The 19,492-nt window shown below is 43.8% G+C and overlaps 1 protein-coding gene across 3 annotated transcripts in view; it reads left to right on the plus strand.

The window, feature by feature from the left end:
* LOC134999112 (N-acetylated-alpha-linked acidic dipeptidase 2-like) overlaps window positions 1-19,492 on the plus strand; it is a 197,427-nt gene that overhangs the window by 41,763 nt on the left and 136,172 nt on the right. For all 3 annotated transcript variants that reach the window (XM_063951405.1, XM_063951406.1, XM_063951407.1), the window contains 3 exons: window positions 2,877-2,988; window positions 11,440-11,626; window positions 16,517-16,618. In XM_063951405.1, coding sequence (XP_063807475.1) covers window positions 2,877-2,988; window positions 11,440-11,626; window positions 16,517-16,618 — 401 coding nt within the window. The remainder of the gene's footprint in view (window positions 1-2,876; window positions 2,989-11,439; window positions 11,627-16,516; window positions 16,619-19,492) is intronic.

The raw sequence follows: 19,492 nt of genomic DNA on the forward strand, positions 1-19,492 counted from the left end.
TGTTTCTCAGCACAGCGGGGGGTGGAGTCACGATGACGCGACCATGATGAAACACCCGCGGACCGCCCATCCTGCTGCTGGCCATGCCTCTGTACCGCCCATCCTGCTGCCGGCCACGCCCCCATACACCTAGAACGCTGCCTCCTCCTGGAGGAGGAGGCAGCAAAGTAGGTAAGTATGATGTAGGCACCATTCCACAATTCAAGTCTTCTGCTCTTTGGAGTACTGAAGCAAGTCTGGGAGTATGGGGGAGCAGCCATGGCACACGCTGGTTTCCTAACATATTGGGGAAGGGTATGTAGTACTAAACAAAAACATATATTTAAATGGCTGCACTGGGTGATATATTTGGGGTCTGGGACTGAGGGTCGACACACCTTAGGTCGACACCAATTGGTCGACGCACCTTAGGTCGACATGGACAAAAGGTCGACAGGGACAACGTCGACATGGGAAAAGGTCGACATGAGTTTTTAAAAAATTTTGGTGTCGTTTTCTTCGTACAGTGACCGGGAACCCCAATTAGTGCACCGTGTCCCCTCGCATGGCTCGCTTCGCTCGCCATGCTTCGGCCATGGTGCCTTCGCTCGGCACATATTACCGTTCCAATCGTAGTCCACATGGATCATTAAGTATGAAAAAGTTCCAAAAAAGAAAAAAATTGTGAGAAACTCATGTCGACCTTTTTCCATGTCGACCTTGTTCATGCCGGCCTAAGGTGTGTCGACCAATTGGCGTCGACCTAAGGTGTGTCGACCTTTTTGCTGACTACCTGGAGTCCGGATACCATATATCTGATATTTAATAATCACCTGTTCACGAATAGAGACCACACCATTGGCTTCTCTTTAATAATAGACAATTTATTACAAAACAACATAATTGCATAATAGTAATGGAGCTACGGCTCCAGCTGTGAAACAATTTAAATAAAATCGTATTAACAGATGTTTAACCATAATATAAATTGATAGATTAAATGTGCTTAAGCACATATATCCTCCAGGTTTACTTCTATACCCATTTCAATAATGACCATTGTCTGAAGGCAAATTGGGTAAGGTAACTGTATATAGTTAAATAATTTCCCAGTTAAAAAGATGAAGCAATACTGGATGCACTGGCGTATTTATAATTATTTGTAATACTTGCCCTCCGGAGTCCTGTGACGAAGCACCAAGGCAGCAGAAATCACTGGAAAAATGGCACGGCGCCATTTTCCCAGGGTTTTGCGCATGCGCAGTAGGGTAATCACTGGGAAAATGGCCACCGCACCATTTTCCCAGAGATCTGCGCATGCGCTATAGACTCTGGGACAGCTCTAGGGTATATAGCAAATCTAGGCAGCAGGGTGGCACCATTATTAGCTTGCTGCCTCACAGCACTGAGGTCCTGAGTTTGATTCCCAACAGGGCCCTAGCTGTGAAGGGTTTGTGGGTTTCCTCTGGGTACAACGGTTTCCTCACACAATCTAAAAACATACTATTAGGTTACATACCCTCCAACATTTTACACACAAAAATCGGTACAAATTAGAAAAGGGGCGTGGCCACGGGTAAAGGGGTTGTGACCACGCCCGTTTTCCTATACTTTCAATGGAAGTTTGGAGAGCCAAAAATTGGTACAAACCATAAAAAAAAGGTACTGTACCTGCCAAAAAGGTCCAGTTGGAGGGTATAAGGTTAATTGGCCCTGCAGAATGTGTGAGCTATATAAATAACTGCTACAGGATGGGGAAGTTTGCCTTCTGTCTCCTGTCACAGCCCTGCTCTGCTAAACCCTGCCCTCCACCTTATTGCACCCCCATGACTGACTGGCGACTTGTGGAACCACAGTGGCCAGAACATTACCAATTACCCTGACCCCTTCTATAGCAGGGGTCGGCAAAATACGGTCCATAGCCATACACACTGGCAGGGAGGAAGAAAGCGTTGCATCGTAAGGTCAAGGACAGCAGTAAGCCGGAGTCTGTAACACACATTTTGAAGACTAGCAGAAAGCCTTGAGGTGAGTAGTGGTGGAGTTGTGTGGGTTGCACAATGTGTGCTGGGGGCACTGTGTGGGGTAATGTATGCTGGGGTCCACGGTGTGGTTTAACATATGCTGGGAGTACCGTCCTTGCATAACACAATAGAAATGAAGGTTCAGATTCTAATAAGGATAGATTTGTCAAAGTCGTCAATCTTCGGTGGGACACTGAGACTCATGGATGGCATTCTCCAAATAGTTGGACTGTCCCACACAAAGAGAAACTGTTGGGCGGTATTGCATGGCATCCAACTCAGAATCGGGCCTTCTATCTAATTACTGTATGATAATAACCATACGGGGAAAACCACCTCAATTATTGACACGTTATTCTAAGAATACATATTTTTAAATGTTTTTTGTTCTGGCAGCTCTGACTGAAGTGGAAAATGTTTTTGCTATTCTTAATATAGGGACCCCTTTTGAAATGGTAAAAAAACAAAAAAACCTTAGTTTCAGAGGCTCATCTACATTTGTTAATATTAATCTTGTGTGTATGGTGGTTTTTATCTTCGGAAACTTTCATTTTACCTTTTCTGGGCATTGGAATTTTGAAGGATGCAGAGATTATATTAGGTCAGCTAGATATATCCAATGTTATACTATTCCCCTTTCATGTTCCGGTGTATTGATACTGAGCGCTGGGAATGGAACAAGCATAATGTATGGCCGACAAATTATTACATCAGAGAACATGGCAAATCCTACACGTAGCAAGTGTCAATATCTGTTCTCCTACTTAGTACGTGCTTTTAAATTAAGAGGTATTGAACAAATATTTCTATGATCCTATTCCCGGGGAGTTTTTAGGTTCATACTTACCTGATGCTTATTGTGCTTTCCCCTAGGTTGGCTCATCAAACCATCATATGAGCGCGAAGATGTCTCGGTTACTGTTCAAGATATACGGAAGGAACTTATATCAGAAATGAAGGCAGAAAACATAAAAGCATTTCTCCGGTAAGGAAAGTTCTGCGTGCAGGTGGATTCACCATTGATCTCATTATATAGTCTACCCTATGGGACCATTCCTCACATGTAGGCTAGCGATCATCAATGGTTTCGTACTATTGTTGATGACATTTGCCATCAATGCTGGAGGACCGATGATTTCTGGCCCGCATCGGCACAATGAGTGACCTGCCATCTCCTTCCTTGGCGTGCCGTGAGTGGCACTATGCTCTGCCCCAGATGCATCACTTAGTCGCCGTCCCCATTCCCTTGGTTGGCTCACTGTGTCCCACAAGCAGTGATGGTGCAAACCATACAAGGGGGCAGATGTATTAAGCCTGGAGAAGGCATAAGGAAGTGATAAGCGCAAGGTGATAAACGCACCAGCCAATCAGCTCCTGTCTTTAAAAAAAAAAAAAATCGTAATGATTGGCTGGTACGTTAGTACCTTGCGCTTATCACTGGTTTATCACTTCCGTATGCCTTCTCCAGGTTAATACATCTGCCCCAAGACTTCTTGCCGTCAATGTAAAGGACAGATGGCACCATTAATGGATACCACCAATGCTGAACGATTTGCTGGCTACCTAGACACCTCTCTGGTGGTAGGCGATGTGCTACCTTTAGAGAAGATGATGGGTGGCAGATCTTAGAAACTTTGTTATATGTCGAGTCTAGCTGCCTAAGCTCTAGGTCCAGGTTGGCATACTGTATTAAGGTGGTCATTCCGAGTTGATTGCAGCCAGCAACTTTTTGCTGCTGCTGCGATCAACTAGTACACGCCTATGGGGAGTGTATTTTAGCTTAGCAGGGCTGCGATCGCTTGTGCAGCCCTGCTAAGCTAAAAAAAATTTCAAGCAGAAGTAGACCAGCCCTATACCTACTTACCCAGTGTGACGATCTCTGCGATGCTGGAGCCGGCTTTGACATCAGACATCTGCCCTCCGTTCTGCTGGACACACCTGCGTTTTCCTTACCACTCCCCGAAAACGGTCTCCAACGGTCCAGATCCGCCCAGGAACGCCTTTTTCTTGTCAATCTTCTTTACGGTCGGCTCTGTGACCGCTTCCATCGTAGGACGCAACGTAACCCGGCGACCCCTGTCGCAGGGCAACGTCGCGCATGCGCATTGCGGCCGCCGCGCATGCGCATTCCGGACCCGTTCGCACAGCAGCATAAACTGCTGCGTGCGAACGGGTCGGAATAACCCCCTAAAGCATCTGCAGCAGACATCTCTCCCCTTCCAGCAAGGTACTGTGTGCCCCTCAGTGAAGCCTCCAGGGGTTTTGCCACTGATGGGATGAGTATATTAAACATTTCCCAGCTAGCATATAACTAACTCTGCTGCAATGAGCTTTACATTTAAAACACTGAGGTAAATATAGAACATGAAAAGTAAAACAGTGAAGAAGGGAAGGGACCCAATGTCAATGGAAATTTGCAGCATTGATTGCGGGATGAAGTATAATAGGACATCGGTCACCTGTAGTCCAGCGGTTTTGCATTGCTGACTGGTGGCCAGCATCATGATTAGAGGTTTCAGGAGGAAGATGTACAGTATACAGTAGTCCAGGTTAAATCTCCCATATCCAAAATGCTCGGCACCACAGGTATTATGGATATCGGATTTTTCTTTATTTTGGAATATTTAGATACCGTACCATAATGAGATATCTTTGGATGGGTCGAAACACAGAATGCATTTGTTACATACTGTATACACCTTATACACATTGGGCCTAATTCATGTTTGTGTGCACACGCTACGGAATTGCTCATCATCGCAAGCAAAGGTGCCACCCAGAAAAGAATATAGACGTCGATCGCAAAGTTTTCAGCAACTGCGCACACATTTGCAGCAATTATGCAATAATGAGGAACAGCAAAGTCCTGAGTGAGTGAATGGTCACACACACTAACCGCGGCATCGCAGCTGACGGTAGATACACTCCCTAAAAATGGCCACGACGCTCCTGTGTTTTTGCCACTGATCTGTTACCTCAACCAAACGGTCCCTTCCTGCCAATCACTCGGGGGTTAAAAGTCTCACTGCGAGCAGCATCACAGGGGTACCTTGGCACGTGCGCAGTGCGATTGCAGTGCAAGCACGGACTGCCGATAATCACTCCTCTGCGTGGACACGTGCGTTCCGCACAGACATGAATTAGGCCCCATAGCCTGTTATAGAATATATTTAATAATATTTTGCATGAAGAAAAGTTTGTGTACATACACTAGTTATGTTTCATATACACCTTATATACACATACAAGATTTGTAATGTTGAGTATGAAACAAAGTGTGTGTACACTGAATCCTCAGAAAGCAGAGGGGTCACTATCTCAGTCGCACACACACAGTTCAGTTTTTCGGAATATTCTGCATTTCAGAATTGGGACTGGACCTGTGTTCCTATAATCCTTTCATGATATAACCATACTGTATATCGCCGGCATGTACGTTTTGTGACATTGTACTTGTGGTTTATTAGCTGTCTGTTTTGCCAAATAAACTGTTATGTTGCACGTGGCTTGATAAATATAAACACAGATTTGCAGACCATTTTTGTTTATAGTGGACATACAATTTAGAATTCTGAGAAAGACTTGACCATATACATACCTCAAAAACATTATGGGAGATAGCCCCAAAGAAAATTCCTTTTTTGGAGCACCCTTTTGAAATGATGAGTGATATAGTATATAGAGGGTTAATGAATAATATTAAAACCTAACTTTTATTTCTTATCAATCTAAAATAAAAGGGAGAGTGTTCAGACACATCTAGTATCAGACATTGAGGTAAGTATTAGCCGTATTAAGTGAATGTCCCTATCTCCCAAAATGTCAATTAAAAAATGAACCAATGTGTTCATGCTAGTGCTAAATCATGAATGAGCAATTGTGTTATTACTAGTATCAAATTATGGATAAACAAATATGTAAATACATCAACTTATTTTCTAAAAGGATCACAGCATATTAGTGGAATCACAGCGTATTTCTTGTGTGTCTCTAGGACAAGCAGTCCCTATTCTAGCGCACTCCGTATAGACATAATGTGTTATATGGTTGAATTTAAAAAACAAAGGTATATGCACTTCTTACAGTGGCATTAGATTAGAATACACACCCTGGCTACACTTCACATATGTGCCGTCACTTTACTAATTCAACAGTGTTCATGATCACATACTCAGCTTGATTGAAACTAGGTTGCCATGTCACAAGCTGTTGAAAAACTGAATATTTCCAAAACAATATGGTTACTGACAAATACAATGTAGGTTTAACATTTGTCTTAGAGATTAGCACTCATCCTTGCGATGGATACCATACGTATGTCATTGAATATTTCCAAAACAATATGGTTACTGACAAATACAATGTAGGTTTAACATTTGTCTTAGAGATTAGCACTCATCCTTGCGATGGATACCATACGTATGTCATATGACTATTAAATACAGGTCAAAAAAGTTACTCTAAACGTTTTTTCACACAATTCACATGTGGCACATAACTTAATCAGCTCTACAATATACCTGAGCTCATTTACAGCTCAGATTGGAGCTGTGTTGCAAATGGCAATTTAATGCATGTGATAGTCTCTCTCCACTATAATTCTGAATCAAACCACATGCGGCCTCACAATTTTTGTCTCAAGAAACATTTGAAACCATCACATATAATAATGCACCGAGACATGTCACTGCCCATGAATATTATGAAAAATTATTCTTCGCCCAGATATATGTCTCCTTATTCAATTTCAATAAAGCATATTAACCTGCTAATTAACACATATGAATTGATATACCTGGACTTAATCACATATGGTATTCGGTGAGGGACAAACTGTCACCTAATATTTCACCGTTATACCAGTGTGATTAGTCTGAGAAACATTTTGGTCAACTGGGACCATAGGTGCACCTCTATAAATTAATTGTTTTGAGGCCTCAATTTCAAGTTTTCAGTGTGGATTGTATCAAGCTTTTGTATGATAGGTAGAGAGAAATAGTACAATCCAATGTACAGTTACCCCCATCTGCTGCCCATCCTCATCAAGAGAGCGGAAGAAGGGTGAGAGTAGGGGTACTGATGGATGCTCGGCACCAGAGGTATTATGGATATCAGCTAAGGATCACTTATTTAATTTTGTATAACGATGTACTTTGTAAGTGTGATCCATAGCTTATTCATAAGCTATGGATCACACTTACAAAGTACATCGTTATACAAAATTAAATAAGTGATCCTTAGCTTAATTGGGTACTTTATAATTCTTTGTCTTTCAGGTTGATACACTCTTTCTCTCATTTCACAGGTATCCCACTGGTCTCCGCGGCGCATTGCAGCCCTGCAATGCCTAAGGCAACAGGATTGCTCTAACACCGGAGACGGAGATACCAGGGGATACTGTGGCTTTTTTTCCATCAATCCATCAGTACCCCTACTCTCACCCTTCTTCCGCTCTCTTGATGAGGATAGGCAGCAGATGGGGGTAACTGTACATTGGATTGTACTATTTCTCTCTACCTATCATACAAAAGCTTGATACAATCCACACTGAAAACTTGAAATTGAGGCCTCAAAACAATTAATTTATAGAGGTGCACCTATGGTCCCAGTTGACCAAAATGTTTCTCAGACTAATCCCACTGGTATAACGGTGAAATATTAGGTGACAGTTTGTCCCTCACCGAATACCATATGTGATTAAGTCCAGGTATATCAATTCATATGTGTTAATTAGCAGGTTAATATGCTTTTATTGAAATTGAATAAGGAGACATATATCTGTGAGAAGAATAATTTTTCATAATATTCATGGGCAGTGACATGTCTCGGTGCATTATTATATGTGATGGTTTCAAATGTTTCTTGAGACAAAAATTGTGAGGCCGCATGTGGTTTGATTCAGAATTATAGTGGAGAGAGACTATCACATGCATTAAATTGTCATTTGCAACACAGCTCCAATCTGAGCTGTAAATGAGCTCAGGTATATTGTAGAGCTGATTAAGTTATGTGCCACATGTGAATTGTGTGAAAAAACGTTTAGAGTAACTTTTTTGACCTGTATTTAATAGTCATATGACATACGTATGGTATCCATCGCAAGGATGAGTGCTAATCTCTAAGACAAATGTTAAACCTACATTGTATTTGTCAGTAACCATATTGTTTTGGAAATATTCAGTTTTGCAACAGTTTGTGACATGGCAACCTAGTTTCAATCAAGCTGAGTATGTGATCATGAACACTGTTGAATTAGTAAAGTGACGGCACATATGTGAAGTGTAGCCAGGGTGTGTATTCTAATCTAATGCCACTGTAAGAAGTGCATATACCTTTGTTTTTCAAATTCAACCATATAACACATTATGTCTATACGGAGTGCGCTAGAATAGGGACTGCTTGTCCTAGAGACACATAAGAAATACGCTGTGATTCCACTAATATGCTGTGATCCTTTTAGAAAATAAGTTGATGTATTTACATATTTGTTTATCCATAATTTGATACTAGTAATAGCACAATTGCTCATTCATGATTTAGCACTAGCATGAACACATTGGTTCATTTTTGAATTGACATTTTGGGAGATAGGGACATTCACTTAATACAGGTAATACTTACCTCAATGTCTGATACTAGATGTGTCTGAACACTCTCCCTTTTATTTTAGATTGATAAGAAATAAAAGTTAAGTTTTAATATTATTCATTAACCCTCTATATACTATATCACTAATCATTTCAAAAGAGTGCTCCAAAAAAGGAATTTTCTTTGGGGCTATCCCCCATAATGTTTTTGAAATATCAGTTTTTCATAATTCCAGGAGCACCTCCAGCCTGTTTATGACTCAGATAGGATTACCTACAATATTAAGAGTAGCTGGTTTTCAGTAAAAAATGCTTACTAGATAGATATTGAATATCCGGTGCAGGATTACAAATTTAGCTCCATATACATACCTCCCAGCTTTTTCGTGCCTCGAGGAATGATATCTTCACGCGCTGAGGGCCCGTGTCCAAAATTCGTCACCATGGGGGCATGAACCGCACTTAGGGGGTCATGCAGAGTTTATCGTAAGCTGCCGTTGTTCGCAGCGCAGCGATCGGGCAAAAAATAGGCACTTCTGTGCACGCATATGGTGCGCACTGCGCACGCGCGAAGTACTTTCACAAAAGCCAATGCAGTTTCACACAAGGTCTAGCGACGCTTTTTAGTCGCACTGCTGATCGGTGAGTGATTGACAGGAAAGGGGCGTTTCTGGGAGGTAACTGAGCGTTTTACGGGAGTGTGCTGAAAAACGCAGGCGTGTCAGATAAAAACGCAGGCGTGCCTGGGGAAACGGGGGAGTGGCTGGCCAAACGCAGGGCGTGTTTGTGACGTCAAAACAGGAACTAAACAGACTGAAGTGATTGCAAGGTAGGAGTAGGTCTGGAGCTACTCAGAAACTGCTCGAAATTTTTTTGAAGCAGTTCAGCGATCCTTTCGGTCGCACTTCTGCTAAGCTAAGATACACTCCCAGAGGGCGGCGGCTTAGCGTTTGCACTGCTGCTAAAAGCAGCTAGCGAGCGATCAACTTGGAATGACCCCTTTAGTGAGCTACTTGCCGTGCCCCCTGTCCCTTTCTGCACGGGAATAAACGCTGTGCGCATAGCATCTATTCACCGCTGCTCTGCTCAGAGCAGCGAGTGACAGGGGGGGGGGGATCTAACAACTGTCCCCCCCACCCACGGGACACTGCGACAAGCGGAACAGACCGTGAAAAACTGGACTATCCCACCAAAATCGGGACAGTTGGGAGGTATGCCATATGTTTTCTATATTGTCACTGGGATTCCCTTTTTTTGTATGACAGTCTCTTGAATGCTCTCTGTATTGTATAGTGGTCTCTGTATTGTACATTGATTTCTGGAATGATCTCTATTGTATATTGATCTCTGAGACCAGCTTCCAGTGCATTGTGAATATGGACCACAACTGGCCAACAAAAAGTTAAGTCTGTACATACCTCTGTCAGGCCAACATTAGTGGGGAGCTCAGTATTGCTCAAGTGCCCTGGGGACATTTTTTATTGCTAAATTGACACACAAATATTTATTATTGCCAAATTTTTTTCTATGATTTAATCTGTTTGGAAATCGGCTTATTTTTCCATCTACGTATGAATAATTGTCTGCATATGTCTGAGTACTATGGGAATGTAGGCAGCACCCCTACTGTCAGAATCCCAACGCATTCTGCCGGTAAGTATTCGGGTTAGGCTACGGGAAGGGGGCAATATAGTTAGGCTGCAGAGGGGAGGGTTAGGTTTAGGCTGTGGGAGGAGAGGGTTAAGGTTCGGCTACAGGAGGGATGGGTTAGGGTTAGGGGAAGGGTTACAGAACTAACAAGAATGTGTCTGGATTCTGACTATTGGGATGCTGCTGTCCGTATTCTGACTGTCCGGTTCCTGTACCCAACCCGTACTATGATACAGTATAAATATCTCTGAAACAGATGTTTGTCTGGCTTTGTTTTTGAGAACACTTAAGGTGTGTACACACGGTGAGATTTGCCCGATTCTCACTATGCGACAGGGACTAGCTCTGTATCGCAAGCATATAATGACTGTGCTTGCAATAGTGGCTCTGTCCGATTTTGGGTAAGTGTAAATTTTGACTATCTTTTCTACAAATTTAGCACAGCTACGATCAAATTCCCAGACATGCGGGGGGATGTCAGTCCGGTCCCCCCCCCCCCCCCCCCCGCACAAATACAAAAGCATTGCACAGCGGCGATGCTTTTGCCCTTTGAGTAACTCCCGGCCAGCGCAGCTCCTGCAACTGGCCGGGAGTTACTCTTCGCTGCCCCGGGTCGCAGCGGCTGCATGTGACGTCACGCAGCCGCTGCTGCCCGCCCCCCGCACGGTCCGGCCACGCCTGCATTGCCACCTCTCGCCCAGTGAACGCCTCTGTCTGTCAATCAGGCAGAGGCGATCGCTAGGTAACGACGGCCATCTGGTATGCGCCGGCACACTGCGGCGCATGCGCAGTTCTGACCCGAACGCCGCGAAGAACTGCAGTGTGCGATCGGGTCGGAATGACCCCCAGTCTATCTAGGCATGCGATGATGACAGCATAGTCAAAATCACAAAGAAATATCTCGCCGTGTGTACACACCTTAAGATGAATCTACATTATAATGTCCTTGTTATACTACATAATGAAGTATTCTTTGCTGTGCCCCCTGTCATGTAAATATTCAAAACATTTTAATTCCTCAAGTTATTTTACAAAAAAAATACCCTCTGGTCTAATTAGGAAAGAATGTGATTTGGGCGGTTTGGTTGATTTGGGGGTTAAATACTTAATTACAGTACAGTAAATATCCTTTTTCTGAATTACTTTTTTTTTTTTTTTTTTTACATGTCATTTTTACCAATATTATGTACATTTTTCAGAGATTTTACAAATAAACCCCACCTGGCCGGGACGGAGCAGAACCTTAATCTGGCAAAACGGATCCAGGCTCAGTGGAAATCATTTGGATTGGACAAAGCAGAGTTGGTCCACTACGACGTCTTGCTGTCTTATCCAAACGAGACAAATCCGAACTACGTTTCCATTATTGATGAACATGGTGTAGAGGTGAGGGGACGCCTGCCTTACTGTGTGTTGTGTGGTGCTGCTCTGCTGCAGGGGAGACAGGATGGCTCTAGGATTTTGGGGGGGGGGTAACTTGGGGTAATATTGCAAATTGCAACAGTACTAAGGATATATAAAAAAATAATAATAATATATATATATATATATATATATATATATATAAAATAGTGCAAAAAATTGGCTCAACACTTAAAATGCATAAATGCACAAAGAACATCGCAATCACATTATCTGCTTATATGATAAAAAGTATACGAAGTATTACTACCAATCATTTAGACAGACCTTGGGCGGGATGTAATGAAGGCTGGGATGCCGGCCGAACTTGGAAATTTTTTAAAGAGGCAATTGTGTATAAGGCATGGTTTAACCTTACACATAACTGCCTCTTTTAAAAAAAAAAAAAAAAAAAGTAATTTTTTTGCTGGCATCCCGCACGACCGTTGGACTAGGACTTCATTACATTACCGACTCTGTACTCTAACTTTGGTCCTCATTCCGAGTTGATCACTCGCTAGCTATTTTTTGCAGAGCAGCGATCAGATAGTCGCCGCCCACGGGGGAGTTTATTTTCGCTTTGCAAGTGTGCGATCGCATGTGCAGCCGAGCGGGACGAAAATGTTTTTTTGCAGTTTCTGAGTAGGTCTGATCTTACTCAGCCCTTGTGATAACTTCAGCCTGTCTGGTCCCGGAATTGACGCAGGCGTATCCGCTGTGCAAATGCCTGTACACATCTACTTTTTCCCTACCACTCCCAGAAAACGGTCAATTGAAACCCATAAACGCCTTCTTCCTGTCAATCTCCTTGCGATCGGTTGTGCGAATGGATTCTTCGCTAGAAGCATTGCACAGCAACGATGCTGTTTGTACCCGTACGACGCGTGTGCACATTGCGGTGCATGCGCAATAGTTACCGGATCGCTGTGCTGCGTAAAACGGCAGCGAGCGATCAACTCTGAATGAGGGCCTTTATCTGTACGGATTCCTCACAGGGACATACTCTGTCTTTACTATATATCTTTGTCCTTTCAAGAAATTGATTGAACGATTCGCAAATGTGAAGCTAAAAGTGCCTACAATCAAATCACACTAGATTATCATATCAGTTATTTAATAATTTGGTGATTTGCTGATGTCTGTAGTTGTCAACATTTATACTATAAGCACCGAACATTATTTTCAGGTGTCTGTTTAATGTAAGCACTGAATAAAATGTTTGCACTTTTTTTTATATAAGTATTACTATTACATGTATATCCACAGCACCTAGTTATAAAGTGTGTTAAAATACTAACTTTATATGGTGATTACTATGGTGGTCATTCCGAGTTGTTCGCTCAGTAAATTTTTTCGCATCGCAGCGATTTTCCGCTTAGTGCGCATGCGCAATGTCCGCACTGCGACTGCGCCAAGTAAATTTGCTATGCAGTTAGGTATTTTACTCACGTTTTTTTCTTCGGTCTGGTGATCGTAATGTGGTTGACAGGAAGTGGGTGTTCTGGGCGGAAACTGGCCGTTTTATGGGTGTGTGCGAAAAAACGCTACCGTTTCTGGGAAAAACGCGGGAGTGGCTGGAGAAACGGAGGAGTGTCTGGGCGAACGCTGGGTGTGTTTGTGACGTCAAACCAGGAACGACAAGCACTGAACTGATCGCAGATGCCGAGTAAGTCTGCTAAGAGGTGTGTGGTCGCAATTTTGAGAATCTTTCGTTCGCAATTTTAAGAAGCTAAGATTCACTCCCAGTAGGCGGCGGCTTAGCGTGTGTAAAGCTGCTAAAAGCAGCTTGCGAGCGAACAACTCTGAATGAGGGCCTATATTTGTACATTTCTCTGCCTACTTTCCTGTCAACCTACTTTGCTTGTCTTTATTGGTCTGCCCTCATCTAGACAATTTGGCTCCCAGTGTGAGCATAAAAAAAATACGTCCCCTCATACACATAAAAAAAAAAGGAACAACCCTGTAGATGATGGAGTGTGACCTCATGTAAATAGCTTGGTCTTGCAAAAATGGGCGTGGTCTCGCATGATAAGAATACCTTACACCCTAGTTTTTTAAACTGCAACAACAGACCTCAGCCACCACAGGAGAAAAAAACTCCACCATATTAAGCCCCACACAGTAATGCCCCTTTTACCATATTATACCCCCTGCACCATATTATGCCATTCAGCGCAATACTTTGTCCTACAGTAAATCTTCTATTTACTTTTAAATTACCTGCTCGTTGCCAGGGGTTTCATGGCTGGGTGTCATGCTCGTTGCCAGGGGTTTCATGCTCTGGGATTTATGCTTGTTGCCAAGGGTAATGCTCATTGCTAGGGGTTTCATACTCTGGGATACATGCTAATTACCAAGGGTAATGCTCATTGCTAGGGGGGTATCATGCTCTGGGATGCATGCTTATTGCCAAGGGTAATGCTAGATGCTAGGGAAGCATACTTGCTGGCGGGTGCCCGCCTGCCGGCACTGCTATGCTGCTCCCCCTCCTCAAGAACTCTGTTCGGGGGGCGTCAAATGGAGTACTAGGGAGGAGCAGGGAGTGACAAAAGTGTCACGGTGGGCACCTTGTGCGATCGCACGGCTCGCCCGCTTCTAGAAACAGCACTGGCCTTCATTAGGAGCTGTGTTATGCTTGAGGATTATTTTCTATTTTACTTTTGCTCATTTTTGTTGGTTATTATTTAGCCATTCACACCACTCCCTGCTCCAGTAGCGCTTGCAGTCTAAGGGGGAAATGTTTGAAACCTTCCAAAGAGTGCGCAAGTGGAGGTTTCCCATAGCAACCAATCTACAGTAGCTAGCCTTTGTCAAGTACATTCTATAAAATGATATGTAGAAAGTGATTGCTATGGTCCAGTTTTTCCAGTTGTGCCCTTCTCCAGTCTTTAGGTGGTGTAACACATCTCCTTCTATATTCCTTAATAGTTACACAAGTGCGCTCACACACATGCCATTTAACCTACGTGCAAACAGAGTACATACAAACTCTGCACAGATAACCACTGGTTGGAATTTAACTTATCATCCCAGATAACAATGCTTACCACTGTGCTGCCAGACTGCCCACATAAATTGCAGAGATATGTAAATTACCATTAAATAAAGCATGGGTATTGCACTATTAAAGACCTGTACAGGCGACAGCTGTGACTGCTACATTCTACAGCATAACTACATAAATGTACATGGTGTCTGCACACTGTATAAACATGCACATGATCACACGGAATAGAGAAGAGACCCCCACCCTGCCCCCACAACATGGTATGTGAGTACCTTCACTCCACCACACCATCAGGGAGGATCATTAACTCCCCGCCATAGTTATACCAGTGTCCACATTCCTCAGCTTTTTTCCCTGTCTTTATCCCTATTGCTGGGATGCAGCTTAACCTTTGGTTCTCAAGAATTAACGCTTACTCCCACCCTGCTCACACCAAGAGCTTCCCCAGGAAGCCTGGCACAACTTGGATCCGAGCGGCACCTTGTTCTGTGTGTAGCAGAGGGTTAACGTATTGTAGAAACTGAGGGGTTTTTAATAAATGTCACTTTTTTAAATCCCTAAACTACCTTGTTAGTAGCAATATAAGAGTAAATGTACAGTACAGCCATGATATAGGTTGTCTCATGGTTTGCATTGGTGTGTCTATAGGCTTGGCATACAATCCCTTTAAACCGGGACACTAATGAATTACACAGGTTCTGTGGCTGGGTGACTTTAATCCTGAATTACACTTTGTTTTTGTCAGCCACAGAACCTGTGTAATCCATGAGCGTCCCAGTTTTAAATGGTAAGGCTATGTATCTATGATGGATTCGGGGTGTGTAAAACACAGGCCCCACAGTGTGAACTCTGCACCCATATAATAGCTCTCTATTGTCTCCAGAGTCCTGCATTGGCCGGCGCTACAGGGCTGCAGAAATCACTGGGAAAATGGCGTGACGGGCATTTTACCAAGTGACTTGCACATGTAGAAGTATCCCAGGGAACAAGGTGCAGGCGCTATGTTCCAGGAGACCTGTGCATGCACACAGCCAGAGTCTGTTGTGCTCAATGCGCTGTCGGAGAGGGGCCCCCAAGCGGAGATTACACATGGATCCCTTAAACCACCCCTTGTGTGTCCCGGCAGCTGAGGGGCTAGGACTGATCATCAATAACTCTGGCATTGACGGTCCATGGTTTTAAACTGACCAATTGGAAACAATCAATGACTGAGCCATCATATAATTTAAGTGTGTGCAGCAGACCGCTGCCAGTGTTAGCCATCAGGGCTCAGCCACCGATTTTCACCATTGGTGGCCTCCCATTGATGGTGAACTTAGTCACCATCACACAATCAATGGTTGCTAGCCCAACCCTATAAGGTGCACAATGTACGCTGTTCTGGACACTGAACCTTGTCATCTAAGAATAATTACTAAAATTTAGGGGGAGATATACACTAAGCCTTGGAGAGTGATAAATTGGAGAGAGATAATCTACTGTACCAACCAATCAGCTCCTAACTGCCATGTTACAGACTGTGGCCCAGATTTATCAAGCCTTGGACAGTGATAAATTGCACGGTGATAAAGTACCGGCCAACCAGCTCCTGTCATTTTTCAAACACAGCCTGTAACATGACAGTTAGGAGCTGATTGGTTGGTACTTTATCACCGTGCATTTTATCACTCTCCAATGCTTGATAAATGGGAGTCTCTGTTTGAAAAATGACAGTTGGAGCTGGTTGGTACTTTATCTCTTTCTAGGTCTTAGTACATACACCGCTTTATCACTCTCCAGGGCTTATAAAATCTGCCCCTTAGAACTTTGTTTTATATACTGTATATCTAATTTTTAATTAAACTTTGCAAAATCTGTTTTATTGCCAGATATTTAACACGTCCTTATCGGAGCCACCACCGGAAGGATATGAAAACTTTACGGATATCGTTCCTCCCTACAATGCTTTTTCAGCTCAGGGAGACCCCGAGGTAAGATCGCTGGCTCATAAGATGTTTGTACAGCAAGTTGTTCCATGGTCTTTATTTCACTTATTGTCCATTTATGTGGTCACGTGAAACCCACAAAAGGGCAAGGGAAAGCTGCAATGACCTTTGCTTATGCGGGTACACCTCTTTAAGTGCAAGCGTAGAAGTGGCTGGAATGCGCATGACTCTGCATTGCCCATACTGCAGTGCAGGCCCAGTGACCGATATACTGTACTAAGGTGGTCATTCCGAGTTGTTCACTCGCTGCCGATTTTCGCAGCGCAGCGATCAAGTGAAAAAACTGCAAAAATGCGCATGGTACGCAGCGCGCATGCGCTAAGCACTTTTCACACAAAACGTTGTAGATTTACACACGCTCGAGCAACGTTTTTTCATTGCTCGAGTGATCGTAGTGTGATTGACAGGAAGTGGGTGTTTCTGGGCGGGAACTGGCCGTTTTCAGGGAGTGTGCTAAGAAACGCAGGCGTGCCTGGTAAAAACGCAGGAGTGGCTGGAGAAACGGGGGAGTGGCTGCCCGAACGCATGGCGTGTTTGTGACGTCAAACCAGGAACTAAACGGACCGAGGTGATCGCAGTCTAGGAGTAGGTCTGGAGCTACTCAGAAACTGCAAGGAATTATTTAGTAGCAATTCTGCTAATCTTTCGTTCACACTTCTGCTAAGCTAAGATACACTCCCAGAGGGCGGCGGCTTAGCGTTTGCAATGCTGCTAAAAGCAGCTAGCGAGCGATCAACTCGGAATGACCCCCTAAGCCTTGGAGAGTAATAAAGTGCAGAGAGATAAAGTACCAACCAATCAGCTCCTGTCATTTTCAGGCAGCCTGTAACATGGCAGTAGGGGGCTGATTTGATGGGTACTTTGGGGTCTATCTATGAAGCAGTGAAAACTGTGGAGAAGTGAGCCAGTGGAGAAGAACCAATCTGCATTGAAGTAACAGTTATAATTTGCATACTATAAAATCCTACAGAGCTGCTAATTGGTTGCCATGGACAACTTCTCCACTGGCTCACTTCTCCACTCTTTTCACTGCTTCATGGATAGACCTCTATGTCTCTCTCTCCGCTTAGTACATCTCCTCCCTATAGTGCAAAAATACACAGCATACACTCTGCAAATGAGCATATGGTAAACTCTACATGAACCACTTTTGGTGGTTTTTTTTTTTTTCAATCTACCTGCTTTCTGTGCTTTGTAGCTGTATTTTTATATCATCAGGCAGAGTTCATTGCATTACTTATTGTAGTATAACTCAAAGCTGCTTCCTGGAGGCAATTTCACCCCCTTATAGAGAGCACAACCGAGTTTAGTCTTGTCCATGGACATTGGCATGATAAAATGATAAAACACAAAAATATCACAGCACTTCGGTAGGAAACATTCACACATTTTATTAAAAATAGTAATAAAATGAGAACAAATATTAACAATCAGCTGGGATTATAAATATACACACAATTAGCCCATAAAAGTACCATTTATCCTAAAAAACATACACACTTTTGCGGATATACAGATGTGTCCTCATACGTCTTTGCTGCAGTTGCGCCGAACAGCTCCTCTCGGTGCGCCAGGTCCTGTGAGACTCTGCTAGCATCGGCCTTGCATCTTTGTTGCCCAAAAAGCATCTTAGATGCAGTGTGCTGTGACTAGGATGCACCAGGAGACTCTGCTGATTAAATAATGTGACACTTGTATATCTGTGTGTGGCAGAGTCTCTGAATCTGCATACAAGAGTGCGAGTGCAGCGAAAGTTCTATTCCCACTTTATGGGAGTCGTAGACACCCACGAGTGGGAATAGCCCTCGGCCCCTGACGGCATTCTGTCGGCCCGGGATCCTGGCGTCGGTATGCTGACCGCTGGGATGGCATACCCTCCAACATTTTACACAGAAAAATCGGTACAAATTCGAAAAAGGGGCGTGGCCACGGGTAAAGGGGGCGTGACCACGCCTCTTTTCCTATACTTTCAATCAAAGTTTGGAGAGCCAAAAATCGGTACAGACCATGAAAAAAAGGTACTGTACCTATTAAAAAGGTACAGTTGGAGGGTATGGGATGGTAACTACATCCCGTATGGTTAGCATAATTACCTCACAGCATTGAGGTTTTGGGTTCGATTCCCACCACCACCCTAAGTGGGTGCAGTTTGCATATCCTCCCTGAGCTTGTGTATGTTTCCTCCAGGTATTCTGGTAGCCTTTGATAAACCCAAAATATAATGTTAAATTGTCTTCAGACAAAAATGAGCCCTAGTGTGCTTGTGTGTGTACATGTGGTAGGGAAGATAGGGCCTAATTCAGACCTGATCGTAGATATGCTAAATTTAGCACATCTACGATAATTTACTCTGACCTGCGGGGGGACACCCATCACGAAACTAGTCCGCCCCGCATATCTGCGCCCCCTTCCCCTACAAGTACAAAAGCATCGCACAGCGGCGATGCCTTTGTACTTGATAAGTAGCTCCTTTCCTGCGCTCTGGCAGGGAGGTGCTTGTCGCATCCCAGGTTGCAGCGGCTGCGTGTAACGCCCCCCCACACGGTCTAGGCATGCCTGCGTTGCCCGGACAGCGCCCCCAAAACAGAGGCGACCTCTGGGCTGAGATGCCGATCGCATCTCTGGCATGCACATATGCACTGCGAAAAAAGCACAGCAGCAATCAGGTCTGAATTAGCCCCATAGATAGTAAGCTCCACTGGGAAAAAAATGATGCGAATGGCTGAAATATTCTCTATAAAGCGCTGTGAAATGTGTGTGTGGACATCGGAAGCCAACGGATATTGGTGGTCATTCCGAGTTGATTGCTAGCTGCTTTCATTCGCAGCGCACCTATCAGGACAAAAAACGGCAGTTCTG

Source organism: Pseudophryne corroboree, chromosome 2 (assembly GCF_028390025.1).
Source record: "Pseudophryne corroboree isolate aPseCor3 chromosome 2, aPseCor3.hap2, whole genome shotgun sequence".
Taxonomy (NCBI): Eukaryota; Metazoa; Chordata; class Amphibia; order Anura; family Myobatrachidae; genus Pseudophryne; species Pseudophryne corroboree.